Source organism: Drosophila eugracilis, unplaced genomic scaffold (assembly GCF_018153835.1).
Source record: "Drosophila eugracilis isolate 14026-0451.02 unplaced genomic scaffold, ASM1815383v1 contig_415, whole genome shotgun sequence".
Classification (NCBI taxonomy): domain Eukaryota; kingdom Metazoa; phylum Arthropoda; class Insecta; order Diptera; family Drosophilidae; genus Drosophila; species Drosophila eugracilis.
This window is the reverse complement of record NW_024573278.1, coordinates 1,160,184-1,182,405: the sequence shown is the minus strand read 5'-3', so window position 1 is coordinate 1,182,405 and position 22,222 is coordinate 1,160,184. Positions and strand designations below refer to the sequence as shown.

The window sequence follows — 22,222 nt, the reverse complement described above, 5'->3', positions numbered from 1 at the left end:
CCAACAGCGAGTGCCAAATATTAAACGCAGACGATCGCTAGCGGTGAGCAGACGTGTGCTCCGCTCGATTCAGGTTCCGATTGAAAATAAAGATACTACGGATACTCTCGCTCAGCAACAAATAAGTTCTAAATTTATCGCTCGCACTCGCGGGGAATTCGAATCTGGTGTCTTTGGCATTAAAAGCGTTTTCGGAGCTGTGAAGGTAAGCGCAAAAACTCGAAAAACCCATGAACGGGTTCAAGGTGATCTTGGGTGCGAGAAAGGGTGTAAACTAGGGGTTATTCCCCAAAAAAATATAGTACACGTGACGCAGCACTAAGGAGTATCTGTAATTCATATTAATTTGAATGCAATTTGGCACGTGATGCTAGCTAATGACAACTACTAGTTAGAAAAGTGAGATGGGGTGGGGTGGCTTACCTGTCATGGGACCCATTGTGCAAACACCTGCCAGAAGTCGCAGCTAAAGTCAGAGCGGCAGTTACCTGGCTACCGTAGCGCTATCTCTTTCGTAAGCCCCCGAGTATCTCTCAGAGATATTCAGATACGCACCAACTTTCCCAGTATTGGTGTTAGTCAGACCCCTATAACACTCTCGGGAGTATCTGTGAGTCGTGCTCTCTCTCTCTCTTTACAAAAGTCGCGAGTTTTCGAGTTTTATGCAATCATCATATGGGGCTATCATGTGATCTTCGGGTTTCTGCTTGTTCTGCAGCTTTGCCTAGAAAAATCTTCCAATGAAACAATAAACAATAAAAGCTGAGCTCAAGTAGTTGCAAATAGGGCACAATAAATTCCATTCGATTATGATTTATGGATTGCTCTATAAATTTCCCATAGCACTTCCCATCGATCAATCAATTTTAGCTGATTAGCCACAGCCGCAGACCCAGTTTATGAATGGAAAATCTGATCGATTCTAGAAATCTAGCAATTTCACATCTGAAGTATCAAGTATTGGCTTTGCTGCACAAGTGCTTGTCTGGACAATAAGCTTTATAAACCCCCGCACTTAAGTTGCCGATCTCCAGTTACGTAACTCCGCATAGCTTATCGCTTATCAGGCGGCGAACATTGCACTTCAAAAGGTTAAATGCAGAATTTTATTAGCTTTGTTTTCTATTTTAGATCTTTTTTTTTAAGATCTAATGAAACACTATTGTTATGATACCTTATTACAGTTTCCCTGAACTTATAAAGTTTTTCTTAAGAGAATCTTCCGATTCCCGATTATCAATAAGACTTACATTTGTATCTGTCCTTGGAATTTTGTTAAAAAAAAAAACTGCATTAAAACATTTTCTAGCAAATTTAAAAGCTAGCTTCCGTTTTACAACTTTAGTTTATTTTTAGTTCTCGACCATGAGAGTTCGATGATAAGTCCAGTGCCATATGGACATAATGGTTTTTGTGACGCAATGAAAGTTGTAGTACTACTATCTTTATTCGACCAGAAGCAGTTGAAGAAAATGAACTGAATTGACAATTGGCGTTAATAAAAAGATGAGTGGTCTGTTTTTGTTTCTCGATCGTCTCCATTTGTGGATTCACATTGAATTTGTTTCGTTTATTTGTGCTATTGAATTCTTAATTACTCGCCGTGGAAAAATGGTGGTATTGTCATAAAATTGAGCACAAAAGTATAATAAAAACTAGAAGTTATATTCGTGTTCAAAATAACAACAAATAGCGGACGAGAGAGACAAAGTGGAGAACGATAAAGAGAGAAACAAATAAAACAGAGCAAAAATTTAACGAAACTTCGAAGTGTAGCGATATTAGCCTACGCACACATGGGCGTGCACTCCGCTCCCAAAAAATAGAAGGGGTTGTCAATGTCAATGGCTCGCTCGCTCTTTAGTCGCCTCTCCCCACCACAATCTACCCCACACATTCCCCTCAGCTCGATTAAATGTGATTAAGGCTCACCCACAACTAGCGTGTGTCAGCCAGGAGCAATTACAACACCAGCAATAACAGTTGCATTCAAAATACAGTAGAGCTTCATTAATTTTCTTGTTATAAGAAAAGTAAATTGGCTTGACGAGTTTTCTACTTACCAACATTTTAATAATAATAGAATAATAATGTACATATAATCTTTACAAAAATGTTGCATTCTGAAATCTTTATTATGAGGACCTGAGTGTTTAGTTAAAACTTTAAATTTGAATGTTTTTAAATGTTTTAGTAACCATACATTTGGTATTTGATGGTAAAATCAGCCATAAGGACCTTTCAATATCCCCTTCAGCGAACTTTAACTGTAAACCGCGATAGCCCACACGCACACACCTACACACACTCATGCACGCAAGGCTAGAGTCCACTCACGAAAGTGACCAGCAAAGCGAAGAGTAGAGAAGAGGAGAAGAGAGAAGAAAGAAGGCGCGGAGAAGCGAAGAGAGCGAACGGGAATGGCAACGTTTTGAAGTTGAACTGGTTTACAGTTAGCCGTTGGTTTTCTGCTGGGCTGCCTCAGTGTTTTTTTCGTGTTCGAGCTGTGCGTGTGGGCTGTGATATTGTTATATTGGGCAATTGCAATTGGAAACAATTGGAAAAGGCGTTTTGGTTGAATTTGTTGAAACGAAACTGCGCTCGTGGAATCATTAAACAGCATTTGAGCAGGCGAGTCAAAATTGAATTACCTGTTTTTCGAAAGCAATCAAGTTACGGGGGTGTTCTGTCGAGTGAAATAATAGGGAATGAATAAATATTTACTAATAACGCCCTTTTGTTTAATCTTATTTCTTTACTAAGAACTTTGTATGTCTTAAATGTTGTTTACATACATAAGCGATTCTAACAGCACTGAAAAACCCGAATAAGTCAAGTCTGATATCATGTTTATTGGGCTTATGCCCGAGCTATAGCAATATCCGCTTTAAAATGATAAACCCCTCAAAGTATAAAAATGTTGATTAAAATTTAATCAGCCTAAACATAAATTATAAATAAGCTTAAACGACCTTCAGCGAGTCAAATTAGTTGATAAAACTATGCCTTAAAAAAAATTTAGAATTGTTGGCGCTATATAATTTTCAGTTACAATGCGAAAAAGAATTAAATCCAATTTATGGCTGTCTAAATACACTACAACCTAGCATTGTATCTGTAACTAGTTAGAACTAGTAACAATAAATAAATCCCATGTGTTGTCTGACCTTGCCCATGGGAAGTCCCACAAATGTGCCAAATTTGGGTTCTAAAATTGCTCTAATTGCCCGTTTAATAGTTAATAATCCACAAAATGGCATAGTAAATTTAACAAGTAGCCTTAGCATTATATTAGACACTACACCGCCACCTTTAAGGATTTTCCCAACGCTTCTGTTTCGGCACACGCCAAATAGTAAATTAATTATGCAATAAAAATGTACAAAAACAATTGATCGTCAAACATTTGAGAATTAGCCTTAACGAGCTGAGAACGAGCCATGTTCATAATTAATAATAAGAGCAATTAAGGCTATGAATTTCACGACTCTGCTATTTTTAACGAACTGTCGAGAAACAGCTAACGTTTCTTGGGTATAAAAAGGCAGAGGAGAACAACAATAGTGGCAACCTACATAAAAGCTGCGCTGATAAAAATGAAAGCAAATATGCTGAAACTGCTAGAAAGATATGGCGACAAAGGGAAGCAACAGGCTATATGGAGCACCACGTATTCGAAGTGTAAAGTGGCGCCATTCCTCAGTGAACTCGATATGCAAAAGCTATGTGGTTTTTAAACTTATCCCGTTCCAATCCTACTTTAACTGGTCAAGTGATTGATGGACCTTAAAGATAAGTTTTTTGGTGGGTATCGATGACATCCCTATACCACTGGCTCCCGGGCAATTGTCCGCAGTTGCTATGTTAGTTATGTTTTAAAAACACTTTCTACTACACTGCGCGTGAATCATTTTTCTGGGTTTTTTTTTTACATTTTAAGTTATTTTCCTTATGGAAATAACAAACGCCTTATAATGTCTTAACAAAATAGCATTGCGATTAAATACCAAGTTTTCTTGAACTGTAACTTTTCACTTTACTAAAACTGTAAATAGTAATGGAAAAAGAAGAGATCACAAATACCATTTATAGATCTCGATCATCTAAGATATTTTTGGTGCAGTGTTCTTTTTTGTCTTTTTCAAAAACATATTCTTGATGTTTATGTATAAATGTGTCTACATATAACACATCATACGTTTTATATCTAATGCAAAAAGCAAAAGCTAATTCCCTTCTGTCGGGAGGGGTCGGGAATCGGAATTTGGGAATGGGATCCGGGGACCGGGAGAGCCATTAATGTTCGATAATGTGCGAGGCTGACGTCGCCGTGTCGTTGACTGCTTGGCCCGATGATGTCACAACAAACCTTGGTGTCGTCTGTGTGTACACTGGCGAAATGGCGAAATGCTCTCGAGTGCAGACATCACAAATGTGGACGACAGACTAATGCCCTGCCCCAGGACCTGCCCCACCACACCCCACTAACCCAACCCACATGCGACACAATTAAATCAAAAAAACAGTAATTACTTACATTATCTGAGTTCCACCGATTTTGGGAGAAGTCAACTGTATTTGCACATGGTCGGGCTATTCTTGATAATGTTACAATTATCAGTTAATTTGCTGAACCATAATTTATATGTGTATGTACTTCTGTAGATACCCGCATATGTTTCCTGGGTTTTGGGATTCTTTATTGACTTGTAAAAAGAGTCAAGAAAGAGAATGCATTTATGTCCGACATAGCGATAAGAACTGTTTTCTAGAGTCGTAAATAATATTGCAGCGGGTCTTGAGATAACTCAAGCAAATAAGTTAAGAATATGTACTTACCCTTCTAGATTACCTACTTTACAGAATGGCATTTTGGATACAGAGGACATTATAGGAAATAGAGTAATAGTCCAAAACAATGCCATTTAGTCTGCCTAGGCATCAAAAAACATTCGTCAAAACAAGATATCTTTATTACTGTTTATGTCTTGATCATAAATCGGTAAATTCAAGGAATTGGAAAAAGTGTTAGTATCATAATGTGATATCATACGGGTTTTCAAACGTTCTTCATAAGTTTTGGTATTGCTGGAAGTGGTCGCCTTAAATCACATCCAATGTTTATGAAAAGGTTATTGTTGAAAAACAAATAATAAAATTAGTCATTTTAGTATTATTTGTAGTTCCCATTCTTATTTGTATTTTTCTTTTATATAATGTTAAGACTTGTTAGAGAAGCCCTTGAAAAAAACACTTGGAGTCTGAAATACATTTGTACTTAACGAGCAGTTTGAAGTTACGTGATTTTGCAATTAAATTCATGTACGAGTATATAGAACGTGACAAGGTGTTGTAATTACAAATCCGATACTTATTTGGTATCCTAATATATTGACTCTCGTTTTTTATTTCCTTTCTTTACCGAAAGCCAAAACACATGGTGAGTTTCGGACAAGTCCGAGCGCCATATGGAGCTGAAAATAGAGTGATTGCCTTTCCACAACAGAGAAAAACAAATGAAAGACAAATAAATAAAAACATTTGCAAAGCAAGCCAGCAAAATTTTGTACATAAATATGTCGGGTTGAATAGGGGGCGAAGTGCACTCAGAGAAATATTTGTAAAGGTCTAGACAACCGCACAATAATTTGAAATTTTAGCAACGTAAAATAGGTTCTTTAATAAAGTATCGAGAATGCCAAAAAATAAATAAAAGCATCTTACATGAATTTATAAATATAATATAATTATAATACGATATGCCATCCCACTTGTTGACACTTTTTTCCCCCGATGTATCTCATTGCTTATCGTATACGATATTCTGGCCCAGACAAAACACTCACTGAGGGCGAAAACAAAGCGTTGTCGGTGCTGATTTTCCTTATTTTAATTGCACGTCTGCGGAATGCCGAAACTAACCCCTCTATCCCACAACCCCTCTTTCCACAGGGAACGTAAGCAGTCGCCAAGATGGGGGACATGTTCCGTAGTGAGGAGATGGCACTATGCCAGATGTTCATTCAGCCGGAGGCCGCGTACACCTCCGTATCTGAGCTGGGAGAAACCGGCTGTGTGCAGTTCCGCGACGTAAGTTCGGATTGTCTTAAGAAAATACCACAAACTAATCAAATGATTTATCATTTCTTGACCACCAGTTGAATGTGAACGTGAACGCGTTCCAACGGAAGTTCGTCACCGAGGTGCGTCGTTGCGATGAGCTAGAGCGTAAGATCCGCTACATCGAGACAGAGATCAAGAAAGACGGCATTGTCCTTCCCGACATCCAGGATGATATTCCACGTGCCCCCAATCCACGTGAGATCATCGATCTTGAGGCTCACCTAGAGAAGACCGAGTCGGAGATGATCGAGCTGGCCCAGAACGAGGTGAACATGAAGTCCAACTATTTGGAGCTCACCGAACTGCGCAAGGTTCTGGAGAACACGCAGGGTTTCTTCTCTGACCAGGAGGTCCTCAATCTGGATTCTTCCAACCGAGCTGGAGGAGACAATGAGGCCTCCGCCCAACATCGCGGCAGGCTTGGATTTGTTGCCGGTGTCATTAACCGCGAGCGCGTGTTTGCTTTCGAGCGCATGTTGTGGCGTATCTCCAGGGGCAATGTCTTCCTTAAGCGTTCCGATTTGGATGAACCTCTGAACGATCCAGCCACCGGTCACCCCATCTACAAGACCGTTTTCGTTGCCTTCTTCCAGGGCGAGCAACTGAAGAACCGCATCAAGAAGGTATGCACTGGCTTCCATGCCTCCCTGTATCCGTGCCCTAGCTCGCACAACGAGCGTGAGGAGATGGTACGCAACGTTCGCACTCGTTTGGAAGATCTGAAGTTGGTTCTTAGCCAGACAGAGGATCACCGCAGCCGTGTCTTGGCCACCGTGTCCAAGAATCTGCCCTCGTGGTCCATCATGGTCAAGAAGATGAAGGCCATCTACCACACTTTGAATCTGTTCAACATGGATGTAACCAAGAAGTGCCTGATTGGAGAGTGCTGGGTGCCCACCAAGGATTTGCCCGTTGTCCAGAAGGCTCTGTCCGATGGATCAGCTGCTGTGGGTAGCACCATCCCTTCGTTCTTGAACGTAATCGATACCAACGAACAGCCACCGACCTTCAACAGGACCAATAAGTTTACTCGTGGCTTCCAGAATCTGATTGATGCCTATGGTGTAGCTTCATACAGGGAGTGCAATCCCGCCCTGTACACTTGCATCACCTTCCCCTTCCTGTTCGCCGTGATGTTCGGGGATTTGGGTCACGGTCTGATCCTCGTTTTGTTCGGAGCTTGGATGGTTCTCTGCGAGCGCAAGTTAGCTCGCATCCGCAACGGTGGAGAGATCTGGAATATCTTTTTTGGAGGTCGTTATATCATCTTGCTCATGGGTCTATTTGCAATGTACACTGGCTTGGTCTACAACGATGTCTTCTCTAAGTCAATGAACCTGTTTGGATCTCGTTGGTTCCAAAACTACAATACATCAACGGTGTTGACTAACCCAAACCTGCAGTTGCCCCCCAACAGTTCCGCCGTCGGCGTCTATCCCTTCGGAATGGATCCAGTATGGCAATTGGCTGACAACAAGATTATCTTCCTTAACAGCTTCAAGATGAAGCTCTCAATCATCTTCGGTGTCCTGCACATGGTCTTCGGTGTGTGCATGTCGGTTGTTAACTTCACCCACTTCAAGCGTTACGCTTCCATTTTCCTGGAGTTCGTGCCACAGATCCTGTTCTTGTTGCTACTCTTCGGTTACATGGTGTTCATGATGTAAGCTTACCTTTGATTTACTTTTTCTATATTTTATCTAACGAATGTTTCCGTTATCAGGTTCTTCAAGTGGCTCCGCTACAACGCTAGGACTAGCTACCAGCCAGACACTCCCGGTTGCGCTCCATCTGTGTTGATCATGTTCATCAACATGATGCTGTTCAAGAACACTCCGCCACCAAAAGATTGCGAAGAGTTCATGTTCGAGTCCCAGCCACAGCTGCAGAAGATTTTCGTATTCATCGCCTTGTGCTGCATCCCGTGGATGCTGCTGGGCAAGCCGCTGTACATCAAGTTCACCCGCAAGAACAAGGCTCATGCCAACCACAATGGTCAGCTGACCGGCAACATTGAACTGGCCGAAGGCGAGACCCCACTGCCCACTGGCATCTCTGGAAACGAGGAGAATGCCGGAGGAGCTCATGGCCATGACGATGAGCCAATGAGCGAAATCTACATCCATCAAGCCATTCACACCATTGAATACGTGCTCAGTACCATCTCACACACGGCCTCCTATCTGCGTCTCTGGGCTCTGTCTCTTGCTCATGCCCGTAAATATTTTCAAATGTTGATTTTTTGATTTAGTTACCAATACTTTATGAATTGCAGAGCTCTCCGAGGTGTTGTGGCAAATGGTGTTGTCCCTGGGTCTGAAAATGTCCGGCGTGGGCGGTGCCATTGGTTTGTTTATCATCTTCGGCGCTTGGTGTCTGTTCACCCTGGCCATTCTGGTTCTCATGGAGGGTCTGTCCGCCTTCCTGCACACCCTGCGTCTCCACTGGGTCGAGTTTATGAGCAAGTTCTACGAGGGAATGGGATACGCTTTCCAGCCCTTCAGCTTCAAGGCTATACTCGATGGCGAGGAGGACGAGTAAATTCACCCAATGTGCTCAAACTGGAGAAAATGTATACAATTATCGGCTTTGTTTACCATCAGCCCGAACTATTGTTTGTTAAATGTTTTTGTTTTGTTTAATTTTTTTGGATATTGTCAGTATTGTGGTGCTCTTCCCACATTTTTTGTATCCTCCGTTTTGTATTTCATCTGTTGTCAAAGTATTTCTCATTGGAGTTGTACCTAGTATTCTCAAAAACCGTTTCAAAAGCAATAATTTGATATTCATTGTTATAAATAACTACTTACACAAATATTAATTGTAATAAATACACCGCAAAGAAGAGAACTGCAAAAATGTTTGCAATATATATCTATGAAAAGGGTAGACATAAGCCAAAATTCGAATTGTTTGAAAGTTTAGAAGTAGTTAACAGCTGGCTAAGGCTCATATACTTCTATAACTTTTATAACTTTTCTAAGAACTAAGAAGTTATCATCGTTATCAACATACATCCAATTTTTATAGCTATCTTTTGGGATGTCAAACAAAAATGTTTATTCTTCAGATAATTAAAAATCCGTACATATGTGTGTCTATACTTTTATTTAGATATTTACAGATATATGTATGTTATGAACTGGAAATCAATTTTTAATTATCTGACAATTGGTTTTTAATTCCAACTGGTTTAGCATTACAGCCAAGGCGAACCATTTATTGATAAGGAAAATGCTTGCGAAAGGGGAATCGGAATAGAGGTAACGGACATTCCATCATATTGATGGATGGTTCGAATGGGTTACCGAGTTCCCCAAATATTTATCCAAGACAGGCGACTCTGATAAGCCAGAAAGTTGCTCGTGGGTCAGCAATTACCTCAGAACCTTCCTTGTCCAAGTCAAGTGACCACACCGATCAGTTCGCCAACAGCGCTCTGAAAGTGCGGAGCCGACTCCGGAATTTTTTAACACGAGAAAGGAGCAATAGGATCAGTGAACATGTCCAAGTGGTGGAGCTGTGGCTCCAATCAGGAAAGCAATAGCATTTTCCGCAGTGAGGTTATGTCCTTGGTGCAGATGTATTTGCAGCCGGAGGCAGCCTATGATACGATTGCAGCTTTGGGAGAAGTAGGAGTGGTTCAGTTCCGTGACGTAAGTTATAGCTATGATAGGATATTTCAAATTTGCAGGACATTTTACCGATCAGCATTGATAGAGCTAACCAAAGAGTTTCATTTCATTTCATTTATATCCTGATATATATTATTTGTATCCTTATAACAGCTAAACGAGAAACAAAACGCCCAGCAGCGTAAATTCATTAGCGAGGTGAGACGCTGTGATGAATTGGAGCGCCGCATCCGGTACGTGACCTCTGAGTTGAACAAGGAGGGTCACAAGGTGATCGAACTAATGGACGACTTCCCACCGGCTCCGCAGCCACGTGAAATCATTGATTTGGAGTTGCATCTGGAGAAGACAGAGACCGAGATTATGGAGTTGGCTGCCAACCATATTAACCTGCAGACCAGCTATTTGGAGCTCAGCGAGATGATTCAAGTGCTGGAGCGCACTGATCAGTTCTTCTCGGACCAGGAATCGCACAACTTCGATCTGAACAAGAAGGGAACTCACCGCGATCCCGAGCAGTCCAATGGCCATTTGGGATTCGTGGCTGGAGTGATTAAGCAGGGAGAGGGAGTACGCCTTTGAGCGCATGCTGTGGCGCATTTCGCGTGGTAATGTCTTCGTTCGCAGATGCGATGTGGACGTGGCCCTAACAGACCCCAAGACAGGCAATGTGCTACACAAGAGTGTCTTTGTGGTCTTCTTCCAGGGCGATCAACTTCAGGCCAGGATTCGTAAGGTGTGCGCTGGCTTCCATGCCCACATGTACCCTTGTCCCAGTTCCCATTCCGAGCGGCAGGAGATGGTCAAGAACGTGAAGATCCGACTTGAGGATCTGCAGGCTATTATGAACCAGACGAGTGATCATAGGACCTGCGTCCTTCAGGCTGCCCTGAAGCAAATACCCACTTGGAATGCCATGGTCAAAAAAATGAAGGGCATCTACCATATTCTAAACCTGTTCAACGTGGATCTGGGAAGTAAGTGCCTGATTGGTGAGGGCTGGGTGCCCAAGAGAGAGCTAGAGCAAGTTGAAATCGCTTTGGCCGCTGGCTCAGCCAGTGTGGGCAGCACAGTGCCCTCGTTTATTAATGTGTTGGACACCAAAAAGGAACCACCGACTCATTTCCGTACCAACAAGTTTACCCGTGGATTCCAAAATTTGATTGATGCCTATGGAATCGCTGGCTATCGTGAGGTCAATCCGGCTCTGTACACCTGCATAACCTTCCCCTTTTTGTTTGCTGTTATGTTTGGAGATATGGGTCACGGAACAATTCTTTTCCTTCTTGGTTTTTGGATGGTAATCGACGAGAAGCGGTTGCTAAAAAAACGAGGTGGTGAGATCTGGACTATATTCTTCGCCGGACGATATATTATTATGCTGATGGGTCTGTTTGCCATGTACACTGGGTTCCACTACAACGACATATTCTCCAAATCGATCAATGTATTCGGCACCCGTTGGGTTAATGTGTACAATCGAACCACTGTGCTGACCAACCCCACCCTGACACTTAACCCTTCTGTGGCCACGCGTGGTGTTTATCCCATGGGTATCGATCCAGTTTGGCAGTCCGCTTCCAATAAGATCATATTCTTGAACACCTACAAGATGAAGCTTTCGATCATCTTCGGAGTACTGCACATGGTCTTTGGCGTGTGCATGTCGGTGGAGAATTTTGTTTTCTTCAAGAAATACGCCTACATTTTCCTACAGTTCGTGCCCCAGGTCCTTTTCCTGCTGCTCATGTTCGGCTACATGTGCTTCATGATGTTCTACAAGTGGGTCAAGTACAGTCCAACCAGCGATGTGGTGGCCGATAGCCCCGGGTGTGCGCCCTCCGTCTTGATCATGTTCATCGACATGGTGCTTTTCAAGACTGAGACGGCCTCGGCTGGCTGCGATGTTAACATGTTCCCCATTCAAAGAAACCTTGAAATGATCTTCCTAGTGGTGGCCATTCTATGCATTCCTTGGATCCTGCTCGGAAAGCCTCTGTACATTAAATACCATCGTCGTAACAAGGTAAGATTTTGGGAAAACATCTTTATTTTTTAATGACATATATTTGTTATCGGCCCATTAGCCAGCTGGTCCAGTGGTGGAGGTCGATGAGATCGTGGAGAAGATTGAGGTCACCACAGGCAAGGAGATCATAATAACGGAAGTAGCTGAGGCCCATGAGTCGGGCGGACACAGTGAGGAGGATGACGAGCCAATGAGCGAAATCTGGATCCATCAGGCCATTCACACAATCGAGTATATTCTCAGTACCATCTCTCACACGGCTTCATATCTTCGCCTCTGGGCCTTGTCTTTGGCTCATGCCCGTAAGAATCTCTTTGGCCCACAATCGATAAGCATTAATATCAATCTTTTTTTAGAGCTTTCGGAGGTTCTGTGGACCATGGTGCTGGATATGGGACTCCAGATTGACGGTTATGTAGGAGCTATTGGGGTGTTCTTAGCTTTCGCTGTTTGGGAGTTCTTCACCATCGCCATCATGGTGATGATGGAGGGTCTGTCCGCCTTCCTGCATACTTTGCGTCTGCATTGGGTGGAGTTCATGAGCAAATTTTACGTTGGAAACGGTTATCCGTTCACACCCTTCTGTTTCAGGGATATTTTGATCGTCGTCGAGGATGATTAAACACAAGTTAGTCCTTATTTAAAGAGTTTAATAAAAGAAGCATTACAAAATATTTTAAACAGCTTATATTATTAACACAAAAACGATTTCAATTCAAATAATATTTCATATTTTCTTTTTGAAACATTTGGGTATTACCTAAGAGTACATAAACTGAATGTTTATATTCGTCGTTCGTATTTAAGCTTGACTTTTTCAGAAAGGTAACCCAATACTTGACAGAAATTTCAAAATGTGTAGTTTTATACGATTTTTAACTGCTCAAATTGAATCTTCGATTTTAGATCTTCAAATGTTTCCCTGTTAAAAAGTAGTAAAAATATTAATTTTAGGCTAAAATTCTATTAAACATTATAGCTATACAGCTATATTATAGAAAGTACTTACATGGCATCTCTTTCAATGTTAGACAGAACACGGGTTTCATAGGCCAAGGACTTTTTGGTTTCTCTTAATAACTTTTGTTTGGTAATTAGCTCCTTGGCTTTCGAAGCCGTCATTTCACGTATTTCGACCACTTCCTTTTTCATCTTTTTAATGTGTTTCTGCAGTTCATGGAATGGCTATAAGAGTTAACATAAAATAATTAGTAATAAAAAAATAGTTTTAAATGCTTTCTAAAACGGTACATAAGCTGAGCCTGCTTAAGGATTGGGGGTTTACCATGGATGTGAATTCATCGAAGGAACTCTGCTGTCGCAGTTCCACTTTGGCCTCAAGAGCTTTCTTACAGTGCTCGTGGTAGGCCTCAGCCACAGAGCTTTTCGCCTTGATCAGCCTATTTAGATTCTTCATTATATTTTCGTTTTTGGATCTAACAACATCAATTCCTAGCACAGGATTTTGATCCTGTTTGACATTGTTAAGATAGATCAAATATGCGTACTTCTCGGCCATCAGTAATTCCATCTGCTTGTTCATATCAGCGATTCTAGCTGCTCGACGGGAATTTACAGCACGCTAGATATAAAATTAAAATGAGTTTAAGCTATATTTAATAGTTTGCTTAACATACCAATTCAGTCAGGGATCTCTCAATATAAACGGTCATTTCTTCGCCCCTTGCTTGTTTCACAATACTTTTAATAAATTCCTTTTTCTTATCTGTGTTAGATTCCATTGTTTGTCTACTTAAAGATCTTTAATTCGCTTTATTAAAATTAAATTATATTATCTGACAGTTGCTCCCCAAGCTCTGCAGGAATACATATCAAATAAAATGGCGCACAAATTAGTGTTGGATAATGACCAACACGTAGATTTCGATAGTGGCTAATTATCAATTTCTTATCGATATATAAAAAGCGCGATTTTTGAATTATAAAGCATTAAAATAACTGTTTAGAGCTAGTATCAGAATAATCCAAAGTGATTGATAAACAAATGTAACTAATTTCTTTGCATAACTGATTAAAAATATATTTCTTTTCTTGATAGATAAAGGTACAACTATAAACGTAATACAAATAATTACAAATTGCCCTATTAAACAGCTCACAAAATATTCTACGTTACATTTTTCTAAACAAAAAAAAATATAATATTATTATTTATAAAGTACTTGCTTATCGATAAAAATTTGCTAAATCGTTAAAATATTAGACGTGACAATTTAACAAAAAGATACAAAACTTTGCATGAACAAGTTCTAATAAACCGTGACCGTGAGCGAGGATGCCTAAGAATATGGCCTTTGAAGTCTAACCCCAACCTTAGTGGGTCACCTCATGGTTCATTGATAAACGCAGCATTCCAACCCACGGCCCACTTTCATGTTGGATTGGGTTACGTTGGCGGTGCATCGGAAAAAGGTCATCTCATCGCATTGAGGGCAGCGCTCAGCGGAAAATTCTTGCGCAGTGCAGCGAATTTGGATGGAAGTGCTCAAGTGGTGGAGTTTATTTAGAGGTGGTCGTTGCAGAACTCCGGTCAGTTGTGGAGCCATCAAGCAACGGGCAGGTCTCCTATCTTTACCTTTCTATTCGTAACTCTAATTCTGGGCTAAAATATGTGGTATTTGTCGTTGGTTCTACTGGGCCTAGTGGTTGTGAGCAGGGCGGATACCCTAGTCCAGCTCCATGTGAATCGTCCTTATAACGATGTGAATGAAAAGTTTGTGAGTTTCGCCGTCCGTCCGGAGGATCTATACGATGCCCTGGATGGTAAAAATCGCAAGGCTGTTACCAATTTAGCCAATCTCCTGGGTGATTCCCACATCAAATTCGTGGGTGATTTCTACTTCGCCACCAATGCACCAACTAGGCTGCGAAACCCCACCAAAATTATCTGGAAGGGGTTTAATCGTTGGACGCAGTGAGTGAAAGGTTTCTGCTCTACTTCTTTCACTGATTACCTCGTTTTTTTTTCAAAGAGCCGTAAACTGGACCATGATAATTCCGGTTCCTTATGCCCCAGATGAGTGGGACTCCATGCACACACTAAAGATCCTAAACACCTCTTATATGGTGGGCATCACAGATTGCATATGGCAATTGGGCACAGATTTTGGAACCTCAAGGGCCAAGGACTATGTCCAGGAACTCCGAACCCTGAAACTGATGACGGATACTTTTAAGCCATATGTGGATGACTGGCGATTGATGGGGGCGGACATTTCAGCAGGAAGTAGTGCAGATGAAACAAAGAAATATGTGGATATGTCCAAGGATTTGAATACAGCTTTTGGTTGGACACAGTAAGTAGTAAAATTTTCTATCGAATATATATAGGACACTTAAAACTTTTTAACCAACTTTTTTTTATTCCAGGCCAGCAAACATGCTACCCAAGTCCAGTTTGGGAAGCTACCTGTACGACAGCGATCCAGCCCTGCGTATTCTTCAGCAGCAACGTGTTCCCTTGTGGCTGACTTTGCCGGAGGAGCGATCCTCGCAGAGATTGGTTGGCGATGAGACTACAGATGCCTTGCGGTGGGCCCAAACTATGGGAGATGCGGCCACTAGTGGATTTGATACGATCTTCAAGCGCATGTCCTTGTTGGACTTTGAGCAACCCAACTTCAGTTTGTATGTTACTGCTCTGTTCAAGAAGGTCATGGGATCGAGGGTGTTCCCAGCACGACCTCTGAATGTCTATGCTCCGAGCAACAAGCTGTATACTCACTGTGCGAACGCCGTTTCTGGAGGATTGGCCTTTATGGTAGTCAACACCGAAGAGCAACCCACAACGATTACGGTGAAGAGCGCCAATCACTTGAGCAGCAGTGAGATCTGGCAGTATGTACTAACTGGTCTGGATCAAAGGGTCCAGCTGAATAATGTCCGTTTGCACCTGAATGCCACTTTGCGTCCTCTTATCAAACCCATTGATCCTACTAAGCCACTACAACTGATCACGCCCAGCATGTCAGTGAGTTTTTGGGTCCTTCCCGATGTCAATCTGGAACATTGTCAATTCACGGAGATGGAGGCGGGTGATTCAAGTGGGGAATCTTCAAAGGAGAAACGCAAATCATCTAGATATAGTTCCGCCGATCGGTTACTCCAGCGGTTGATCGAGGAAACTGCGGTAGCCAGGGGATCGGTACAGAGTTCCATAAATCGTAATCGACGATTTGTCATTGATAAGGAGGAAACTCCAGAAACCCTTCTCGATCGCCTGCTGCAGCATTTCAAGGATGACACTCCAGCGAAACGAAAGTCGGGCGAAGAAAAGGACAAGTCCAAATCACATTCTGTGAAACCTCATAAAGCTTTGGCCTGGTTGTATCAGGTCCTCGAGCAAACCCGTGACATGGGCAAAAATCGATCCAGACGCAGTACTTCCGGCTATTCGGGACCCTTTTTCTACAATCGTCAGGGTAAGAAAACTGCACTGACCAAGAAGATTACGGAGATCCGTAAACCTGAAAGGAAAAACAAGCCACTTTTCGACTTTGACGAATTTGATGAAGAGAAGTTCTTCAAGCGCATCGGAGAGAAATCAGAGGAGACTCCAACCTATACACGTCTTCCGGAAGGTGATGTCCATTTGAAGCATATAGAGAGTGTAGATGGCGAAGAGAATGAACAGGAAGCTGAGCCAGAAGTCCCTAAGAGGCGTAGAACCAAGACTAAAAACCAATTGAAGATCATTCCAAGGTCTGTGGAAAAGGACGATGCACAGGAGCAGGAACCAGATCAAACCGAAGGTCGTGGCAAATTGCGACTTCTGCCCACAGAATTCTTTGAGGCTCTTCCGGCTCCTAAGCAGAACAAGCGATTGAACCTGGGTGCCACTTTGAACTCCCTGCTCTTTCCAGAACCCTTCTCCAGCAAGGCCACCATGGCCAAAGTTGCTGCAATCAAACCAAAACCTGCTGAAGAGCCCGAAGAGGATGTGGAACCTGTACCAAGTGCCAGAAGACGTCATTCCAGGATAGGCCATGTAGCCAATGATTTTTTGCAGGCCCAACAAGAGCTGGGAAAGCATTTCCTTAGTCATATCAACGAGCATGAACATGAGTTTTCCCTAGGAGATGAGGGCATGCGTGAGGGTTCACTGGAGACAGAAAATTCTGGAAAGAAACCTCTCACACAGGACCTTTTTGGAACGAAGAAACCAACGCCAGCTCTGCATCAGAAACTTCCTCAGAAACTGGATGAAGGAATTACCTCTTGGTGGGATCTTCCAGCAATGCGAAGGCGTCGTGCCCTACAAAACTCCATCGATGAGCTCCCCTCCAACTCCATCGACAAGGGAGATCGCGACGAGATGATGCCCCTGGGAAGGTATACCTTCTACGAGTACAAGGTGGAGCAGGATGCAGAGAAGGATGTCAGCCAACCCAAAGAGGAGAAGGAATCTAAAATAATGAAGATCAGCAGCAAGTCACAGAATTCTAGTAAGGATCGTAGTCTGACATCCCTTTCGGAAAGTCTCGTTAGCACTGTAAAATCGAAGGTCTCTCGTTTTTTAACATCATCTCCAACCACATGAACGAGTGGTACAACACCTTAACCAAGCACTTGGAAACGGATATGGAAACCCAAAGACCCCGCAGACAAAACAACATCGAAAAGTAAAAATATTTAGCTCATGGCAATCAACTAAATTGTGTATTAAGCATTAAAACCTAATGTAAATATGTATTTATGTATAATAGAATTATTAATGCAGTTGATGGTATATTATTTGAGTGATAACTCTAAGGGAATTATCTCTTTGAAATAAAAACACAGGACTTAGACAACGAACTAGATGGGCTTAGACTAAGCTTTTGCTAGATTGTTGAGCTTTCTCAATTGTACCTATTCTATGTCAGATATATTAAATAAAATGAAATATAAAATAATTTTACTGGCATTTTATTACTTTATATATAACATTTTTGATAAATAATATAGCTGATTCCCATGGAATTCTACTTTTTAGGCCATTAAAAATAAATCTTAAGAAGCTGGCCCTGCAAAGTTTTTTATGAGCTAAATAATTGTGCATTTCTTTTAATTTCTTGTTTAGTAATAAAATTTTGGCTATTATAAACATTAAGTACCAGCCATTATTGCCTACTTAATTTCAAGCTCATTATTTTAGCCACATTAAGACTGTGAAGCTTTAAGAAGCTCCCAACAGGTGGCTTTTCTAAACCCACTTTCTTGAATACCCACTCCCAAGATCTTTCTCTTATTGTTGGCAACTTGTTTTTCTCCCTCTTTGTTTCGCTCTTTTTTTCCGAGTGACCCAACTAGGTGAAGACGGGCGCAAAGAGGAGCTAAGAAAGCGGCTAACCTGTTACCATGGCTATAACTGAAATAACAAAAATCACCGCGACTATGGCAATACCAAGCCAAGTGGAGACGATCGCGCATTCTCCGCAGCCTCGGCTTTATAATCGGAATTCGGATTTCAGTCTCCGAGCAGTCGTTCAAGGCGAAGGTTGTGGCACAAGCTTTTTGGATCTACCAATTCCGATTCGTCCCGCAAATAATAGTCCAAAGTGCAGGCCAGCAGCAGTTGCCATAAGTTATAGATCAACTAAAACCCAAAACAGGTGAGTTCGCACTTTAAAAACTAGTCTGTAGCTCTGGCTAAAATCATCGAAAACGGGTCAGTTCTAGACTTCTTTTATGTAGTTGTTCTTTTTCGAGACTGCATTTCGGGGCGGGGTTGTACGGGGCACATCATCGGGGGGTTCTTAAGCGGTGCATGCAAGCGTAACCAGAGCCAGTCTTGGAGTCTTGAGGAAAACACTCGGAAATCTTTGTGACGTGGACAGCGAAAAAAAACAGACAGAAAAGAAAAAACCAGAAACTCAAAACTACATGAAACTTCAGACTTTCTTTCTTTTTCAACCTTCTTTCTTTTCGGCTGCCAATGAACTTTGTTGTCTCTGTTTTTTCCTCGGCGTTTCATCATAATAAGCCATAATTACGCACATGTATCCGAAAGTGAAAGTGTTAGTTTTCACAACAGTCTCGAAAATCGATTTTTGACAGACTCTGATAAACGATTTGTGAATTATGAAAACCTTCGCCGACTGACCGATAACCCAAAAAGCCGAAACCCCAAAAACCAAAACCCAAACTTGTTTCGTTATGCCCTAAGACAATCGTCTGGCCTTCGCTGGCTTTAGATATTATATAATCTGATTTGCATGTTGACACGGATATATATACAATATAGATATGTAGTATACACACCTCGGAATATTTTTGTAGGATGGGTTTCATCTTTGGTTGGCTGCCAACCGAGCACTATGTGCGCGACATCTTCCTCATGACTTCATTGGCCGCCATTGTGGCCACCCTGATGAGCATTCGGTTCTATCTGCGCATCACGGCGGGACGATGTTTCACCGAGGTAACAAATGAACCTCCCTCAATCGCCAAAAAAAACCAAATCCCAGTAACCATGATATCCAAAAATCAAGTTCAATAGTTTCCTAGCGCCCAGAAATCGCTACATGACTCGAATAATTTTCTTTTTTTATGGGTACTCTATTCACTTCCACTGCGAATTCTTCACAGTCTTATAATTAGGTTCGCATATACATATTAATTATATTGCTCTCTAAAAGACAATAGAATTCATTCATGTTTGAGGTATTTATTTACGATAACTTACTAAGCCAAGTTTTTACATAGAACCACAGTTTAATGAAATGACAAATTAAGTATAAGGCACGTTAACTAATCTCAGAAAGTTAACAGCATTTACTCTTCATAATAATAGAAATATTGTAAGTAGTTATACATATCTAATTTTGATTATAATGAGATTTAAGATCTTTAATTGAAATGACTTCAGCCTAACCTTAGGAATATTTCATAATATCTGGAAAAACACCATAAAAAATAGTATATACTGTTCCGGCATTCCGACGATAAAAATCTAATTAATATGAATTCGCTGCTCAAAAGACTAAGCACAATCTCGTTACTATATTGGCCAGTTATGACGCGTCGACTTAATTACAGATTTAATTAGATACTTTCTGAGAGATGCGGTACGTCACATCTGTGAGATACGGTTACCACCTGACCGTACATTGTCTAGATCCCACAAAACATCTAAGCTTTAGTATCTCGGTTACAATCTGGGCGATCGCTTACCTATGATTCAGAGAAAGCTCTCAGCTCGGACGGCAATTAAGAGACCCGTTAATGGGTATGGAAACTAAGATACCTTCCGTTCCAGACGAACTGTGCTATTACGGTGACTGTGACCAAGTGCCTACTAATTACTATTGTAAACTTAGTTCCAAACACCCAAGACCTTGTAATTTACGATTGCGTTTTACTATTATCTGATTAACCTATGACATTGATTACAGACAAAGATGGAGGGCAAGACAGTTATCATTACCGGCGCCAACAGCGGAATTGGCAAGGAGACGGCTAAAGGATTTGGCTGGACGTGGAGCCCGCATTATCATGGCTTGCAGGAATTTGGAGACCGCCAATGCAGTGAAGGGTAAGTGGGGTGAAATATGCAAAAAAAAAATATATTTTTCGATATAAATATGATTAGAATTTAAAGCTAATAGTTATTTTTCCAATAAACAGATGAAATCATCAAGGAAACGAACAACAGCAAGGTCCTGGTTAAGAAACTGGATTTGGGTTCCCAGAAGTCCGTCCGGGAGTTCGCTGCTGATATTGTTAAGACCGAACCCAAGATTGATGTACTGATCCACAATGCCGGTATGGCTTTGGCCTTCCGAGGACAGACGAGTGAGGATGGCGTAGAGTTGACCATGGCAACCAACCATTACGGTCCCTTCCTGCTGACTCACCTGCTCATTGATGTGCTGAAGAAGAGTGCTCCGGCTCGTATTGTGATCGTGGCCTCGGAGTTGTATCGTCTGTCTTCAGTTAACTTGGCTAAGTTGAATCCGATTGGAACTTTCCCGGCTGCCTACTTGTACTACGTGTCCAAGTTCGCCAACATTTACTTCGCCCGAGAGCTAGCCAAGAGGCTGGAGGGCACCAGGGTGACTGTGAACTTCCTGCATCCGGGAATGATCGATTCTGGCATCTGGCGCAATGTCCCCTTTCCCTCTTAACCTGCCCATGATGGCCATTACTAAGGGATTCTTCAAGACCACCAAGGCTGGAGCCCAGACTACCATCTATTTGGCAACATCCGATGAGGTAGCGAACGTCTCTGGCAAATATTTCATGGACTGCAAGGAGGCTACCCTTAATGCCGCTGCCCTCGACGAGGAGAAGGGTCTTAAGATCTGGGAGGAGTCACTTAAGATCGTCAAGCTTACACCCCAGGAACCGAAGATCTAAGATAGTAATCGAGGGCTAAGAGGTAGTGCACAGCGCCTAAGCGCATTTAACTGATTTGCTTTTCTTGTTATAAAGGGGGAGTTTAATGTAGTGTAAGTTTTTCATCTCAATAAATACAATTTTGTAAAATTAATTCTAAAAGATATTTCTGTTATTTCCTGTTTAATTTGAAGGTCACTAGTTGTCTTCTTTGTGAAGAAGACTCGACTTTAACATTTGATAACTCTGAAACATTACAGAATCTGTAAGCTATAGCAGCCGGTACTCTATTACAAACTCAGTGGTAGTCAGAACTTGCAAATTTAAATTGATAAATCCAGAATAATTGTTTAAAATTCATCAGATAGCTATCCTGGACACAGCGTTTCAATTTTGGTTCATGAGAATTGCGGAGAACGACAAATCACAGCGCCGCCAATCGGGTGAAGTAACCCGATATACATGGAGAAGGCAGCCAGGGCGGGAGGAAAGCCAAAAAATTCTCACACAAAATTTCGCCGGTTTCACTCACCTGTTGATGAGGACCGAAGGGGAGGATAGCAGGGAGGACACCCAAGGGATTCCAACGACATGTATAATCTGATAAAATTGCAGACGCATCCTTTTTGCTGGTTGTCATCACTTTTGTATCTGCGGCAAAAGGAGGGTTGCGGTAGATTATTATCAGCTACTCGACGGGCACGTGACCTGCTCAACGATGATGATAGTGCCGATCTTTAGCTAATAATATGTTAAATGGCGTAATTGAAATTTAATATTTATCCAAAGGATTACAGGATAATCATTTGCGGTTCGCCAAAAGGCTATTAACGCTAAAGGAGCGTGTGGCAACGCAGATAATTGAGGTACCAAACGCCCCTTAATTCGCTACTGTGAGAAACTTGTACACCATGAATTAGATTTTCTCACAGCATTTGTTTGCGGAAGTGATTCCCTAATAAAAAACAAACAAGAACCGCGTTTTTATTGCTACATTGGTTTGTTTCTGTTCTTCGTGATAGGAAATGCATTGATAAGGCCATCCAGTAATGAACCCTTCTGGTACTGACTCTACTTTGTTTTTTTGTTTTTCAAA

The 22,222-nt window shown here is 41.7% G+C and overlaps 5 protein-coding genes across 6 annotated transcripts; 4 read left to right on the top strand and 1 right to left on the bottom strand.

Moving 5' to 3' along the window:
* Window positions 1-12: 12 nt before the first annotated feature.
* On the top strand, window positions 13-8,973 carry LOC108116874 (V-type proton ATPase 116 kDa subunit a1). Of its 2 annotated transcripts, none has more exons than XM_017228965.2 (5): window positions 13-205; window positions 5,953-6,090; window positions 6,159-7,786; window positions 7,847-8,340; window positions 8,399-8,973. In XM_017228965.2, exons 2-5 carry the CDS (start codon window positions 5,974-5,976, stop codon window positions 8,662-8,664), a joined length of 2,505 nt encoding a protein of 834 aa, XP_017084454.2. In that variant the 5' UTR covers window positions 13-205; window positions 5,953-5,973; the 3' UTR covers window positions 8,665-8,973. The 2 variants fall into 2 exon arrangements, with proteins under 2 accessions (XP_017084454.2, XP_017084455.2); XM_017228966.2 differs by lacking the exon at window positions 13-205 and adding an exon at window positions 2,485-2,631.
* Window positions 8,974-9,530: 557 nt separating this feature from the next.
* On the top strand, window positions 9,531-12,461 carry LOC108117005 (V-type proton ATPase 116 kDa subunit a1). The gene is given in 5 exon segments (XM_017229173.2): window positions 9,531-9,779; window positions 9,912-10,316; window positions 10,318-11,784; window positions 11,846-12,089; window positions 12,144-12,461. Coding segments are annotated over 5 exon segments (2,535 nt in total). The 5' UTR covers window positions 9,531-9,626; the 3' UTR covers window positions 12,410-12,461.
* Window positions 12,462-12,533: 72 nt separating this feature from the next.
* Window positions 12,534-13,594, bottom strand: LOC108116808. The gene is made up of 4 exons (XM_017228856.2): window positions 13,425-13,594; window positions 13,073-13,369; window positions 12,797-12,972; window positions 12,534-12,709 (listed from the first exon to the last, which is right to left on the bottom strand). Exons 1-4 carry the CDS (start codon window positions 13,527-13,529, stop codon window positions 12,652-12,654), a joined length of 636 nt encoding a protein of 211 aa, XP_017084345.2. The 5' UTR covers window positions 13,530-13,594; the 3' UTR covers window positions 12,534-12,651.
* An 823-nt stretch (window positions 13,595-14,417) lies between these two features.
* On the top strand, window positions 14,418-17,702 carry LOC108116821. The gene is made up of 3 exons (XM_017228871.2): window positions 14,418-14,722; window positions 14,781-15,104; window positions 15,178-17,702. The coding sequence occupies exons 1-3, from the start codon at window positions 14,418-14,420 to the stop codon at window positions 17,345-17,347; spliced, it is 2,799 nt and encodes a 932-aa protein (XP_017084360.2). The 3' UTR covers window positions 17,348-17,702.
* Window positions 17,703-19,054: 1,352 nt separating this feature from the next.
* LOC108116998 (retinol dehydrogenase 14) lies at window positions 19,055-21,280 on the top strand. Its single transcript, XM_017229163.2, is given in 5 exon segments — window positions 19,055-19,210; window positions 20,184-20,249; window positions 20,251-20,323; window positions 20,416-20,900; window positions 20,902-21,280. Coding segments are annotated over 5 exon segments (1,011 nt in total). The 5' UTR covers window positions 19,055-19,069; the 3' UTR covers window positions 21,148-21,280.
* Window positions 21,281-22,222: the final 942 nt, after the last annotated feature.